Source organism: Sturnira hondurensis, unplaced genomic scaffold (assembly GCF_014824575.4).
Source record: "Sturnira hondurensis isolate 20B ecotype Veracruz unplaced genomic scaffold, ASM1482457v3 Scaffold0020038, whole genome shotgun sequence".
In the NCBI taxonomy this organism is placed as follows: Eukaryota; Metazoa; Chordata; class Mammalia; order Chiroptera; family Phyllostomidae; genus Sturnira; species Sturnira hondurensis.
The window spans coordinates 687,682-704,332 of NW_028092669.1; the positions used below are offsets into that span (position 1 = coordinate 687,682).

Consider the following 16,651-nt stretch of genomic DNA (forward strand, 5'->3'; position numbering starts at 1 on the left):
AAAAATTTTATTTATTGATTTTTAGAAAGAGAGAAGGGAGAGGGAGAAGGAGAGAGAGAGAAGCATTGATTTTGTCGTTTACTTTTTAGCGATTTTTTGGTTACTTCTTGTATGTGCCCCGACCAGTGGTTGAGCCCACAACTTTGGTGTATCAGGACAATGCTCTAAGCAACTGGCCTACTCGGCCAGGGCTGATGCTAACTGTCAATTATAACAGCAAATAAGCAGTGATAAACTATATCACTACAAAAGTTGATTATATTTTTAAGTGTTTTGTTCTAATAGATTAAACTGCTTGATTTTATATTCCTAGGGTCCTTTGACATATCTGCAGAATTCTGAGTGTTCACTTTTCAAGAAATAGAAGTTTCACAGTAAAGAAAAATTATTTTGTGGTTTAATATCATTTTAAGTTTTCATGTTGAGTACAACAAAATAATTACAACATGACCACACATTTTAACTATAGTAAAGCCAGATGATTGGTACTCCCCCTAAATAATAAGCATTTGCTGTGTCAATGCAACAGGGTTCCCCAGATCTTTAAGTAAGGACTCATTTATATTCTTACAAATCACTGGGGGTCCCAAAGTGTTTCAATTTATGTGGGTCCTATTTTTAAAACTGAGGCATTCAATAATATTGAGTTAATTAAAAATTAAGTAGCCATTATAAATTAACACGAATTTTATTCAAATAGCTATATTTAAAAACAGTGTAGAGTGGCATTATTTTAGGCTTTTGTGTATCTTTTTAAAGTCTGACTTAAAAGGAGGTAGCTGTATTCTCATATCTGTTTCTGCACTCAGTCTGTTCTGATATGTTTGTTTTGGTTGAAGTACATGAAGAAAATCTGGTTCACTGAAGTATGCAGTTGGAAAAGGAAGTATTTCAGTAGCATATCCAGATAATTATGTGTAGTTGTTTTGCTACTACACCAGACTCAGCAAGTGGTAGGAACTTGGTTAGTTGCAATGTGAAATCTGAAACTAGATCAAAGAACTTTCCACAGTCTGTTTATCAAATCTGGCTGATACACAGGCACACCTTGGATATATTGTGGGTTTGGTTTCAGACCACCACAATAGAGCAAGTATTGACATAAAGCAAGACATCATCTTTTTTGCTGGTGGAGGGTCTTGACTTCTTTATGTGAAAAAAAAAACAACAAAAACCCCCACATCTATGAAGCGCAATACAGACAAGCACAATAAAGCAAGGTATGCCTGTATCTCACACCTTGCATGAATCCTTCAGCACACATTGTAATATCATGTGTTGGTGATTTGCTTCAGTGAGTCATACTAAGTATTGGGTAGTTTTCGAGCTTTCTCAAATTTTCCCATACTTGAATTTTCATTCAAAAATTCAAATTTTTTCATTAGCAAGAAATGCTGTGAATTGATGCCTTGAAATGACAGGCTCCCTTCATTTATTTGGCAGTAATTGTCTGTGAAATACCTACACCTGAGTAACCACAATCTGTCAGCTGCTCTTTCAAGTAGACCTGGTGTTTGGTAGAAAAGGGCTAGTTCAGCCCACACTTCTCATGACTGACCAAGCGTTCTCCATTGACACAGTTGTCATACTTTAGTAAGTGGCAGTTTGTGCAGTCTTCCTATTTGTCATAGAGAGTATTAAAAAGACTTGTGCTATATGGTTGAGATTTTAAAAAATAGTAACTATTTCTAGTTCATCAAAGAAATGCTTGAGTGGAACTGGCCTTTCTACTTTGTTTCCTGAGTTGATCATGGTTCTAGGTGGTCGTGCCACTTCCTTTGCACCATCAGAGAAAATGTGAGTGCAACAAAAGGTAAATATTTTACCAATTATTACAAAAATAGTTTTGTGCTTGTGGATTGCTGTAATAATGGTATCAGGAATTCCTAGAGGTGCACAGACCTCACTTTGGAAACTGCTCTGCTATCCTTTGTTGATATCATTTAACACAACAGGCAGCATCATTTGAAACATGGTGTAGAGAGAAAGGGCCCCTGGAAATCCTCAGACATCTTAGGGCACCACATTCGCTCCACGTTGTCATCAGCTTCCTAAGATAGTACACTCATTATTCTACTCACTCTCAGCACAGGATGACCATGCTTAGAATAAGACTATGTGTCTCAGAAAACCTTACCTGCCACCAAATAAATCAGAGAATCAACTCCTTAATTCTCTAACATGTCTAACATGCTGCAAAGCAAAATGCTGACCCATCTAAGAAATACAAGATTATTTGTCTTTAGAACATTGTAAATGGGCCATTTTAACAAGCCCATAGCACTGCACTGAGTTCAAAATGGTTATTATGTGATCAAAACGTTATATGAATTATCCAATTGTGACTCATTTTTCCTTGTCAGTCCATAATGTTAGTTCAAAGTAGTAAGAGATGATTGATTATATTCATATAGATTGTTTTGATCTTCTCTAAGTGATTTCTTGAGTTATTATTGTAGCTGGCTAATTAACAAAGCGAAAGTATTTTCTGCAATGTATTTGAATACCAAGACTTTCACCACCTAGTGCTAACAGGTTATTTTGTTATTTTTTGTTTACTTTAAGCCCAATTTCTTTTAAAACTAAGAACATTTTTTCTCTTTAGGGTTAAGAGACTTCACTAAAAAGTACTGAAATACAAAATAGTGTCTCACGGGGTATGATGGAGCCATGCATATTATTTGGAAGCACTGGGTTCTCCTATTGAATAAAGCTCACTGGTACAAAAACTTCAAAATCAAACCACTTCTATGAAGTGAGCAATCTGAGTTTGCATATGATATTATATGGCTCACATTCAGCAATGTAATATAAACATAGCAAGATAAAGTAGGAAATAAAAAGTCCTTTCTTAGTTCCTTACTTTTCTCTCGTCGGTTGGGTAATGGGTTGCATACCACAGGCTCCGCCTCCTCTCAGCTGTTATTTGGATGGGGCTACAAGCCAGAGCTCTGTCCTCTTCCTTGGTCCTTTCATCCTGCACCTGAGACACAGAATAACCCACAGGACCAGCCCTGTTTCCCAGAGCAATTCCCTCAACAACCAGTGAAACTTTTCATCTTTGCTTCAATGTGATAATTTTTCAAATCAATGTATATAATAAATAAGATGTTATCAAGATATTTTAAAAATGACAAAAATTGCTATTCTTTAAATGCTAAGCTCATCAATATTAAATGTTCCCGATTGCTGTTAAACCCCATAAATCATAGGAATGTGCTCTAATATTAAATATCTACAGCCTCTCAATGTGTGGATATTTAAACAGCCTTCTAAACACTAGGAAGCAAATATGCAAATGGTTCTTAGAGGAAGAGCTTTCAAACAAAAGTTCACAGTTAACCATGTAACTCAGCTATGGGCAATCTTTAATTAAGAAGAAATTTATTAAAGGCAGAACCATCTAGAGCTTACTCACAATATTAAGCAAGAACATGTCTTATGCACAAAACTGTCACCTTGCCTAATAAGACATTGGCTTAAATTAGACAATTGGTCTGGAAGAGATGATAAAGAAAGGGTATAAGGAATGGAATGCTTTTGAGTCAGTTGGTTTGGTTTCTCAACAAAGATGGCTCAACAGAAAGGACATTAACACACCACTGATATTGGAGAAGAGGGAGGGGACACAGTCTTATAGCCCAGTTCCTGGGTTCCAGTGTGCCAGGACTTAGCACCCATGGAGACACTCAGACATGCTGGGTGGGAATTCACACTTGTCAGATAGGAGTCCATATATTCAATTGAAGTCTTGACACCCAGTTTTCTGTCTTTTTGAAACATGTGTTGTAGACTTTTACTTCAGCACTAACACTTGTTGGCTGGCATTTTTCATGATGTTCCAGGTCATCTGGAACTATAATATAATGTGGTCAGCCACTTATCTTCTATCACTCCTCCATGAGACATACCCCTCCAGCCACTGTAATGTTTTTTTAGAATTTTGATTTGTTAATTATATTTTATTGATTATAATTTTATGCTATTGCAATTGTTTCAATTTTCCCCATTGCTCCCCTCAACACAGCACTCCCAACTCCCCTAGCATTGTTTATGCCCATGGGTTATGAGTATAAATTCTTTGGCTACTTGATTTCCTATACTGTACTTTATGTTCCCATGGCTATTCTGTAGCTACCTATTTGTACTCCTTAATCCCAATTCTTCACCAATTCTTCCATACCCTCCTCCCATTTGGCAATCAACAAAATGCTCTCTGTATCCATAATTTTGTGTCTATTCTTCTTGTTGGCTTAGTTTATTTTTTAGATTCAATTGTTGATAGATATGTACTTATTGCCATTTTATTGTTCACAGTTATCATCTTCTTTTTCTTAAATAAGTGCCTTTAACATTTCATATAATAATGGTTTGGTGAAGATGAACTCCTTTAGTTTCATATTTGCATCATACAGGTACCAGAAAGAGAAGAGAAAGAGCAAGAAATTGAAAATCTATTTGAAGAAAACTATGCAAGAAAATTCCCCTAATTTGGTGAAGGAAATAAACATGCAAGTCCAGGAAGCACAGAGAGTCCCAAACAAGATGGATGCAAAGAGGCCCACTCCAAGATGCATCATAATTAAACCGCCAAAGGTTAAAGATAAAGAGAGAATCTTAAAAGCAGCAAGAGAAAAGCAGTTAGTTACCTACAGGGGAATTCCCATAAGAGTGTCAGCTAATTTCTCAAAGTAAACTGCAGGCTAGAAGGGATTGGCAAGAAATATTCAAAGTCATGAAAAGCAGGGACATACAAACACGATTGTTCTACCCAGCAAAGATATAATTTAGAATTAAAGGGCAGACAAAGAGCTTCCCAGACAGCTCTTTGGGAATTGTAACACTGCTATTAACTACGTGGGCTGTGAATTAGGTTGTCTTCCTAGCTGTCTTCCACTATCCACTGGTGCCCTGTGGCTAAGGAAGCCCAATGACTCTTTCAACTGAGAGACTATAACAGCCTTCACCTTGTGGCAACATGATAGTCATAGTGGCCTGCTATTCTGGGAGTCTGCCTGAAATGTCAAAGAAAGCTAAGGACACTTAGAACTCTTTTTAACTCAAATACCTTAAAGTGAAACAGTTCTCATAATATATCTTGATTTTTTTTGTACATGTTTTTAAATATATTTTATTGATTATACCATTACAGTTGTTCTATTCCCCCCTTCATTCTCCTCCACCCTGCACACTCCCTCCCCCACCATTCCCTCCCTTTAGTTTATAACCACGTGTCTCAAGTTCTTTAGATTCTATATTTCCCTACTATTCTTGCCCTCCCCCTATCTATTTTCTACCTATCGCCTACGCTACTTATTTTCTGTACCTTCTCCCCCCTTCTCCTCCTCCCACTCCCCTGTTGCTAACCCTCCATGTGTTCTTCATTTCTATGGTTCCACTCCTGATCTAGCTGTCCTCTTAGTTTGCTTTTGTTTTAGGTGTGGTTGTTAATAACTGAGTTTGCTGTCCTTTCACTGTCCCTATTTTTTATCTTCTTTTTCTTAGATAAGTCCCTTTAACATTTCATCTAATAACGGCTTGGTGATGAGAAACTCCTTGAATTTGATCTTATCTGAGAAGCACTTTATCTGTCCTTCCATTCTAAATGAAAGGTTTGCTGGATAGAGCAATCTTGGCTGTAGGTCTTTGGATTTCATGATTTGGAATACTTCTTTCCAGCCCCTTCTTGCCTGTAAGGTCTCTTTTGAGAAATCCGCTGACAGTCTGATGGGTACTCCTTTGTAGGTGACTGTCCCCTTATCTCTTGCTGCTTCTAGGATTCTCTCCTTCATTTTAATCTTGGCTAATGTAATTATGATGTGCCTTGGTGTGTTCCTTCTTGGGTCCAAATTCTTTGGGACTCTCTGAGCTTCCTGGATTTCCTGGAAGTCTATTTCCTTTGGCGGACTGGGGAAGTTCTCCTTTATTATTTGTTCAAATAAGTTTTCCACTCATGGCTGTTTCTTTTCTCCTTCTGGTACCCCTATAATTACCCTTATAACTCTGGATGTTGGAACATTTAAAGATGTCCTGAAGGTTCCTAAGCCTCTCCTCGGTTTTTTTGAATTCTTGTTTCTTCATTCTTTTCTGGTTGGTCATTTCTTCCTTCCTTCTGGTCTACTCCCTTGATTTGAGTCCCAGTTTCCTTTCCATCACTATTGATTTCCTGTGCATTTTCCTTCATTTCAATTAGTTTAGCCTTCATATGTTCCTCTAATTTGTGACTAAAATCAACGAGTTCTGTGAGTATACTGATCACCAGTATTTTGAACTGTGCATCTGAAAGACTGGCTATTTCTTTGTCGCTTAGAGTTATCGGCTCTGGGGCTTTGAGTTCTTCTTGGGCCATATTTTGGACTGCTTGTGCCTGTTACGTATGATGAGCAGAGCCCTAGGTGTTCACTAGGGCTGGGCAACTCAGTAGATGGATTGTGATGCTGTATGTGGAGGTGGGTCAAAGAGAAGCAATGGAGGTCCCCTCTGCTGCTTCCCGCCGCTGGGGCCTGAATGGTCTGTCTCACTGTGTGCAAATGTGTGACCATGGTGAGCCTGCCACCTTGCGTCCTCACTGGGTCCGTCCGATGCTACCCCATGCCTGGGATGTGTCCACAGCTGCCTGGGCACCTGGAGTCAGGGGATCCTTCCTGCCCAACCCTGCTCCGCTGCTGGCTCCGCACCTCTTACCGGTCCGGTTGAATGGTTCGTTGTTGTCGGACTTCTGTATAGTTCAATTTTCTGTTCTTTGGCTGCATCTTTGTTTACTAAACCTTTGTTGTATTCAAACTTGGTTGTGGGAGAAGGCACAGTGTTTCCACCTACACCTCCAACTTGGCGGAAGTCCTCTTTTGTACATGTTTTTACTCTTGCATATAGACGCTTTTGCAAGATATGTTTGTGGTTTTGTGGTGGAAGCAAACACAATAAATACTTGAAAGGATTTTGTGGGCACACTTAAATTTTAGGAGGGAATTGAATAAACATGTAACAGATAATAATTTGGATTCCCTATAACCCCAGAAAGCATTTTGTTACTATGTAACTGCCATCAGTGGGCCCCAAAGACAGGTGATACACAAGAACCCTGTGTACACAGTTGGCCTCCATGGCCCTCATCCCCTGAAACATTTCACACGGGAGGGAGGATAGGATAGAGCCCCACATCTTAGTTGGCATTCTTTCTAGGGGTGGATGGACACATAGATTTCGCCCAGTATCATGGTACTATCTGACTCAGATCCCATTTACTTTGTTAGACTCTTTTTCTCTTGTAGAATGTATAGTCCCTATGTGTCTTGACTATGGGTTGGTGCTCTATGCCCAACCCCTAGGTTAGTGTCTGAGACAGTTGGCTTCTCATACATGTTTGTTGAGAAACTTTGTTCTGATAGTGTAGGAGACCATTCTGTGTGGCGTGGGCCCAGCTCCCACTTGGAGATGCACAGGACCCATGCCCATGGATAAATTCTCCTGTGGGGAATGAGGCCTGCACTGTGCCTAGGCCGCTTTGAGTCTTGCCTTTGCTAAAACTCCCTCACCCTGAATTGAGATAGCAAGTGCTTACTGTAATTTCCTAAAACTCATGCTAAAACTCCCCAGTATGGAATGTAACTGGTTCAACTACTTTTCCCTTTTCATTTGCAAATATACCTCTTCTGTGATGTAATTAGCAGCATTGGCTCCTTTGTTTTCTGTAAAAGGTAACCACCTAAAGCAACCTGTGCATAGTAACTGAGGACCATCATGTAATGTGCAGAGAGAAACATGTAATGTTGGGAGAAACCCAACAAGGACTGGTCATGGCAAAGGCTGTGGCTTTTGGTTCCTCTTGAGAGTGAAGCCACCTATCCTTTCCCTCCACAGAACTTGGTAGTGCATGTGAATATCTGCCTCCCATCCCCCATGAGCTGGGGTCCACATCGTGATAGTATTTGTACTTAGGACTTTTGACTGACTAACTGAATGAATGAATGAGTGGTTTAATCTGTGGGTATGAAGACAGAAAAGGGGAAAGTAGGCAATAAGGGGTCCTCACCTAGAAGTGGTACAAGAGGAGGTATGACTGGATTGCAGGGACTTCAGCACAGCTGTCTCTTTAGAAGTTGCTTCTAACCTGTGGACTCCTCCCCTGGCAGGTGGTAGATGAAAGGTGTGACAACACTGTCTATTCTATTGGGTTGGCCAAAAAAGTTCATTTGGTTTTTCCCATAAGATAGTTCTAGTAGTGATTGGTTGCCTTTAACTTCACTTGAAATAATTTTGTTAAATTGTACTGTGACAGTGTGCATGAAAAAAACTTAACAAAATTGGTGAATTTTTGTGTACCCATTTTACTATCGAGGATGTTATAAAATAAGCAACATTTTCAGCATATTATGATTTCTTATTTCAAGGAAGGTAAAAACACAACTGAAACACACAAAAAATTGTACCATGTATGTAGATGGTGCTGTGCCCAATCGAATGTGTCAAAAGTGGTTTGTGAAGATTCATGCTGGACATTTCTTGTTGAATGACGCTTCACATTTGGATAGACCAGTTGAAGTCAATAGCAATCAAATTGAGACATCACTTGAGAACAATCAATGCTCTACCACACAGGAGGTAACTGACATACTCACGATATCCAAATCAATAAAGTTATAGGTGAAAGTGAAAAATGTGTCTTTATTTTATGGAAAAAACTAGATGGACTTTTTGGCCAACTCAATACTTGTCTCCTTCATGTACCAGTAAGCTGCCTTACCACTGATTTTTTTAGATAACATTTTTATCTACCATAAAAATGTCTAACTTCTACAAAACCCACAATCAGTCAAAAGACAGCCTAGTGAATTCAAGATTAGTAAAAATGTTCACAAAACCCATGGTATTTGGGAAAAAAGGAAACATTTATATTAAGAAGCACTTTTAAAAGTAACTTTTTTCTACTATGTATTACATATTCACACATACACACACACACACACACACACTAATTGAAGACATGATAAAACCAATGCCTGAAAAAGCAGTTCAACATTTCCTAAATGGATTTTCCCCTCACAGATAGTGTATAATGTCACTGTTAATGCTGCACAAGTACAATTAAGTAATGTTTAATTAAAGAGATTTTCTCCCTCAAAATATGTTTTAAACATCAAAACAACTGAGCTTCTTACAAATATTTAGGTCCTATCATGCCATCAGTGGTTAGAGGTTAAAGGTCTGAGAAATTTGGAAAATTCCAGTCACTGTGATAACAGGATAAATATAATAGCTAAGACCCTACCTTGTCAATCATTAGTTTGAATGATTTCTACTGTTTAGTAAGCATGTGATTTCAGACCATTTTACCACTCTACCCTCTTTTTCCTCTCCTCTAAGATGGGCATAATTCCTGCTCTTCAGATTTAGGTGGTGGATTGATAGAGACAATGCACGTAAACAGTCTAGCATATGGCCTGGCACTTAGTATGTGCTCAATAAAAATGACTCATTTTCCTCATCACCTACCATTCTTTTCACAGCATGCATTGACATCAAAGGGAAGCTAGTTTTTGTTCTGATAATATTAGTACTTAGTACTCTTTGTAGAATCAAGACACTATAAGTAGAACACTATAGTTATTTTGGAATATAGTATTGATTAGTGAGCAGTTAATGGGAATGAACCATTTCACCTGGAGTTTCCAGGTTACTTTGCAGACAAGACCACAAAAACCTTCTCCTTACAAGAGGTTCCTGTAGCCAGATGCGGATCAGAGTTGCCAGCGTGTAGTACATCACTAGCAGCAGAATGGGGTTGGCATGGTGGTGCCATGACAGGTCTTGGTTTGCCACGATCTTCCATGTTCTGGAACAATCTGTTTGAATTACTGATTTGATACCAAACAACCTGTTTAAAAATAAAAAGAAATATTCAAAAGATATACAAAGGTCTGTGTCCCTAACAGAAAAAAAATCTTGTTTTTAGTACATTCATGAGCTTTTCCTAGGTTAATTGATTTTATTCTAGATATTTTATTACTTTCCCATACATGTAACTACATCCTTAAATAACATATATATTTATATATAATGTATATTTTTTCAAATCATACATGTGTATCAGTATGTGTATATATATATATGATGCCAATATTAGCCAGATGATCTTTACATTGGTTCAGAAATCTAGCTAATACTAAATTCTTGCACACCTATTAGAAGTTTACATTTTAATTGTCAATTGGCTCTATTTAAACTGCTTTATCAAAATGTCAGGTAAGTAGTAACATGGTATTAAAACCAGGTAAATGAGTACATATTTTGTTTTTGGTAGTGTGTTGTGATCATTCAAGTCCTGACAGGTTCATGAGATTCAGGCAGATGGAAGAATTCACGGAGCTGTTGTGATGCTTGACATGCCTTTATTCAAGGGTGGGCAATCCATGCATACTGGAAGCTGCATATCACACTGCATGTCACCTGTCTCCCTGAATGGAACCCATTGGGGAGCCCCAACCCCCTTAAACACTAGATACTAACAAAGCAGACAGGATGCCAAAGATATTATGCAACAGATCTTCATACTACACATGCAAGCCCACTCAAGACTATGGGAACAGTTTATCAGACCCAGTCTCAAGGCTATGAGAACAATGCTTATCAGGCCCATTCTCAAGGTTAAGGAAACTGCTTCACTTAGTTCCCCAGACATCTGGGTAAGGAAACCAGACTGCCTCCATTTACCCTACACATAGGATTCAGCATAGCTATTCATTTTGTGATGATATTATTGGGCAAATGTTAAAACTGGAAACAGTTATATGATTCAGCCATGAAGCCAGATATTGTATATTAGAGTTTCTGTTAGATATAATATTTTTGTCTAATTTTATTTATGGGCAATTTGATTGTTTTATTTTGAAATACAATTGATGATTTACTTTGAAATATACTTTTATAAAGTTTCTTACATTCTGAAATTTTTAATCTTCCTTCTACTATATAATCAGAGTATATCTAATCATATAAGGGAAATTATATAAAATATGATTCTTTTAGAAATTCATTTAATATAAATTTTTCTAAGAAATAATTCTACTAAAAGAATAGAACTTTTATATGTTATGTGAGTCTCACATCTTTTTATTATTTGTAACATTTATATATAAACTTCCTTTAATTTTTAGGTTACATTCTTGATTGGGTTATGAGATCTTCCAAGACTAAATGTCCCTCACTTATAAAACCTTTGAAGTTAGTATTATTTTCTATCACAGGACAAGTATAGTTCTGGGGTGAGTTTCTGAACACAAACTTTCAAGCTACATAAAAATTAAATTTTCTTTAATTTTATTGGAAAAATAAATTATACTAGAACTTGCTCTTATTATAGGTCTATTCTTCTAGGTCTAAGCAGATTTTTTTTTTTTTTTTAGTTAGCATTAGAAAGGAAACAAGTTCCTGATAACAAGATTTATGTTCCATTTGGCATGGCAGAATATTCTGAATATTGTTTTGCAGTCCTAGATTAAAAGGTAAATTTCTTGTATAAAGTACATGGAGCCAAAAACTTTCAGATTTAGGATCAAATGAACTGAATAGTCTTTGGATTAATCTAAGTGGTATGTTTCAGCTACAAAGTCCTCCCCTTTTTCACTCTATACCTGGTGCATACTCTATAAATTACCTAATCAATTGTTAGTATAAAAACACCTGTTTTGAACCATCAGACAGTTAGTAGTTTCCACAGCTGTTTATAAACTCATAAAAGACCCTATCACATCTATACTCGATACCTTACAGTTGATATCATAGCTTATTTCAAACTACCTTTGCACATTTCCATGAGAACACTGAGGAATCAGTGTTACATTTTTTTTACTATCGGTGCAGGGACTAACAAGCATGGGTAGAAGCTATAAAATGAAAGATCACCGTACCCTATATAAATTTTTTTTCTAACAGGACTATGCAGATATTGTAAGACCCAAGATTTCTTTCTTTCTTCCTCTTTTATTTTTTCAATTTTATTTTTTAATTACAGTGTGCATTTAATATTATTTTCTACTAGTTTCAGGTGTATAGCCTAGTGGTTAAATAATAATATGTTATACTTTACAAAGTGGTCCTCCTGATATTCCAACTACCCACCTAGTGCTGAACATAGTTATTACAACAGTAGTGATTATATTCCCCATGCTGTACATTACATTGCTGAGATTTTTATGTGACTGTCAATTTGTAGTTCTTAATTCTTAAAAAGAAAATTGATAGTTACAATTACAAATTGATAGTTCTTAATTGACATGGAGAGTATTATGCTAAGTTAAAAAGGTCAGGCAGAGAAAGACAGATAAAGTTAAATAAAGTTAAATAAATAAAGTTATTTATTTATAAGACAAAAAGGTTAAACAAATTAACCTTTTTGGGTTAATTTGTTTAAAGGCAGAGAAAGACAAACGTTAAATAAAGTTAAATAAATTAAATAAAGTTAAAAGGTTAACAGTTTTTAATTCTTAAAAAGAATTTAACTTTAACTTTTTAACTTTATTTAACTTATTTAACTTTATTTAACCTTTAACTTTAACTTTAATCCTTTTTAACCTTTGGGTTAAAAAGCATTAATACCTTTTTAACCCAACCCTACTCCCCTATGGCAACCCTCAATCTGTTCTCTGTGTTTATGTGTATGTTTGTATTTTGTTTGTTTCTCTATTTTGCTTTTTAGATTCCACATATACTTGAAATTATATGGTAATTTGTCTTTTTCTGCCTGACCTTTTTAACTTAGCATAATACTCTCCATGTCCATTCATGCTATTACAGTGATTTCTCTTTCTTTTTTTTCCCCAAAGAGTATGAATACTATAGAAAGAATTGCTAAGTAAGCTGGGAAGTTTGTACTTGAAATATCACATTTTTTCTGGCACTCTAATTCTAGGATGCTATGCAATATCTAACCATTTAAAAAATTTACTTCACTTATTATTGTGGACCTCCCATAATCCAGGATTTCTTCTCAATACTGGCAATACACACAAAAAGTAACATCATAGTACCTGCCTCCAAGAAATCACTCTTGATCCAACGATAATGATGTGATATGCTAGTCTGGTGAAAGCAAGCTGTTACGGAAACACTTTCTGTTTGTGGGTGGGATGCATGCCAGGTGATAGTCAGGAAGAAAAATGCTGGATATTGAGGCAATCCAAAAATAATAGATAAGTAAATAAGAGAAAAGAGAAATCCTGAAGGACTGGTGAGATATTGCCAGGTTGTGAGGTTGGGCTGGGAAGGGAGAGTCAGAAACTGGAACAGGGAAAGCAAAAACTCTACTTTGTTGTTGATGCATTACTGGATAGTTATAAACATCATTCTTTCTTGATGATTCCCACACAACTATAGTGTCTTTACAGATGCCCTAGCCCCAATTTATTGAATAAAAATACCCTTAGTGTCAGGATTTATGCATCAATAAAGCACTTATAAATGACTATCTTAAATGTCTCCAAAGAAATGTCAGTTTGCCTGAGAAGTATATGGTGACACAACTATGGACTAGTAAATACTCATTTATTGCTGATTTAGAAGCAGAAAGACAAAGCTTTTCTCTTCTGTGCATTTGGAATATCCCTTGTTTACATTGGACCCCAGGCCCAGATCTCCCAATGACAGAGGTGCATTTGGTAGGTGGCTCTGAAGATTACATTCCTTATGAAATCTAATAGAATTGGAAACAGCGGGCATGTAAGCTTGTGAACAATGATAGGGCACTTTTCAAAAGTTGTTAAGATAAATGTTTCATATATCACAAACTATTGTGTTCATCAGAAGACAGCTGGGCCCTGCACAATCAGGGTTAGTTTCCAGTTTCCAGTAGAGACATATTAGAGCTGCGGCACATGCTCATGCTTTGGTACCTGGCTTATCTTGCTCTGCTATTTCACAGCCAGCATCTCTGTCCATAGAACTGACTCTCACCTTCTGTTGAATTACAATGCAAAATGTGGTCTCTGGTTTCTCTTGCCTCTACATTGTGATCATTACCAGAGTTACCTTCAGAAAACTCAGGCTCAGCATGTCACTTTCCTCTTCTATCTCCTATCCTTCACTGCTTGAAGAATAACCCCAAGTCCCAGCAAAGCATACCAAAGGCATTCAGCAAACTGGTCTCCTGTTTCTCCAGAAATTCTATTATTGTTAGCTTATGTGCTTATTTCTACGTCAAATTTTATTGTAATTCCCTTAGAAAAGAATGTGTCATCATTTTGCCTTGATAGCAGTGCCTAGTATATAGCAGCTTTAAATGTAAACTTAGCTACTTGAATTAAAAGCACAGAGACTAAGTTTATACCATTCAGTTATAGTAGGTGATCATGGGTATTGTAGTAGTAGAGACTAAAGAATGTCAAAGTTCCTGCTTTTGAAAAATAAAAGGAGAAAGAAGGAATGGTAAGGAACTGTGGGCACACAAGAGCATTTTCAAATATTTAGAAAAACATTGCCACCTGAACCCCAAAATCTATGATTTTTGTGCTCTTGCTCTGAGAAATAAGAACACAGAATAAGAGTATAACAATAGCACCACAGGAGCACTTTGACTTAAATCTGAAGTCTACTTGCATCATATACAGCAAATAATTACTTTTGTCCTCTGCAGGCTGCCAATAAGAATCTGCAACCTTACCTCCTGGAAGGATCAATAAATAAGTGTATGTAAATAAGAAATAAAACTTTGTTTAAATTTGAGAATGCCAAATTCTAATTAAGAAACAATAAGACATTGAAATATTGAATATAAAAAATATGGAACAACCTGATGATTCCTCCAAGATCCTACAACCATACTTTATTCTGATTATTATACATAAAAATGTACTCTACACTTTTTGATAAAAGAGGGCATTATGGCTACAAGCACTGTGTTTCATCACATCATGGTGGTTATTTCCCCTTCATAGGCCCAAGCACACAGATGACTCTCAGCTTTAATGGGAGCTGAGCTCATTTTCAGTATCTCTCTGTCTCCTATGGAACTCTTGTTTTGTATGTTTTTCTCTCCCTCTAAAGTGCTCATAACATCTCACAACACATGGTGATTATGAGTTGGTAGGGTATTTGTTTCTACTTGTACATGTTGGAAGATGCATAAAACTTCCACTTGTTTACAGGTTCACTCCAGATCACATCCACTTGGTCTCTAGTTATACAGAAACCCAACCATTTGCAAAAACTACATAATACTGAAAATAACACTACACTATAGGAAAATTTAATGTTGGCCAAATATATATAACATAAAATTTGTCATCTTAATTATAAGTGTAGTGGTATTAACTATATCAACGTTGTTGTGAAACCATCACCACCACCTGTCTCCAGAGTTTTTCATCTTTGCAAACTGAAACTGTGCCCATTAAATAAAAACTTCCCACTCCCCACTCCCCTCAGCTCCTGGGACCCACCATCTTACTTAGTCTCAAAGAAATTGATTACTCTTAGCATAGTGCTCTCCAGTTTTTGAAATAAGCCAAGCGGTGAGGGAAAAATACCATATGATGCCACCTTTAACATCAACAAAAGAAAAATGCAAACAAAATATAACCAGAGACATTGAAATTAAGAACAATCTAATAATAGCCAGAGGGAAAGGGGAGGGGACAGTGGGCAGAAGGATTTTCAGGAACTACTATAAAGGAAGCAAGGGAGGGAGGTGGGTTTGGATGGGGTGGGGTGGGGTGGTAGGGAGAAAGTGCAGACAACTGCAATTGAACAGCAATAAAGTAATTAAAAAAAGAAATTGATTATTCTCAGTACCACATGTAAATGGAATTATACAGTATTTGTTTTCTTGTCTTTAAGACTCTGTGAGGCTGAATAATATTTCACTCTATGTATATATAACATTTTAAATCCATTTTTCCATAGATAAACACTTCTACTTTTTAACTGTGTGAATAATGCTGCTATGATTATCAGTGTACAAATACCTCTTCAAGGCCCTGCTTTTAATTCTTTTGGACATATACTCAGAAAGAGAATCATGTGATGATATGCTAATTCTATTTTTAATTTTTTGAGGAACCACCACTCTGTTCCCCACAGTGGCTGCACCACTTTATATTCCTACCATCAGTGAACAAGCATTTCAATTTCTCCACATCATTGCTAACACTCATTATTTTTTTATAGTAGCTATCCCAATGGGCATGAAGTTGGACACCACACTTTTAATTTTGCCTTTTTTTCTTAAGAACTCATAGCATGTAGCTGTCCAGTTCTCCCAACACCATTTGTTGAAGAGGCTATCTTTACCCCATTTTATGATACTGCCCCCTTTGTCGAATATTAATTGACTGTAGAGAGTTGGGTTTATTTCTGGGTTCTCTATTCTGTTCCATTGGTCTATGTGCCTGTTTTTATGCCAGTACCAGGCTGTTTTGATTACAGTGGCCTTGTAATACAGTTTGATATCAGGTATTGTGATCCCTCCTACTTTGTTCTTCTTTCTTAACATTGCAGCTGCTATTCGGGGTCTTTTATGGTTCCATATAAATTTTTGAAGTGTTTGTTCTATGTCTGTGAAATATGCCATTGGTACTTTAATAGGTATTGCATTGAATCTGTAAATTGCTTTGGGTAGTATGGACATTTTGATGATGTTAATTCTTCCAATCCATGAACA

The 16,651-nt window shown here is 36.7% G+C and overlaps 1 protein-coding gene across 5 annotated transcripts in view; it reads right to left on the reverse strand.

Moving 5' to 3' along the window:
• The window catches only part of PIEZO2 (piezo type mechanosensitive ion channel component 2), a 524,101-nt gene that overhangs the window by 148,800 nt on the left and 358,650 nt on the right, over positions 1 to 16,651 (reverse strand). For all 5 annotated transcript variants that reach the window (XM_037028556.1, XM_037028560.1, XM_037028559.1 and 2 more), the window contains exons 8-9: positions 9,712 to 9,874; positions 2,864 to 2,983 (exon numbers count right to left, since the gene is read on the reverse strand). In XM_037028556.1, the coding sequence (XP_036884451.1) occupies positions 2,864 to 2,983; positions 9,712 to 9,874 (283 nt within the window). The remainder of the gene's footprint in view (positions 1 to 2,863; positions 2,984 to 9,711; positions 9,875 to 16,651) is intronic.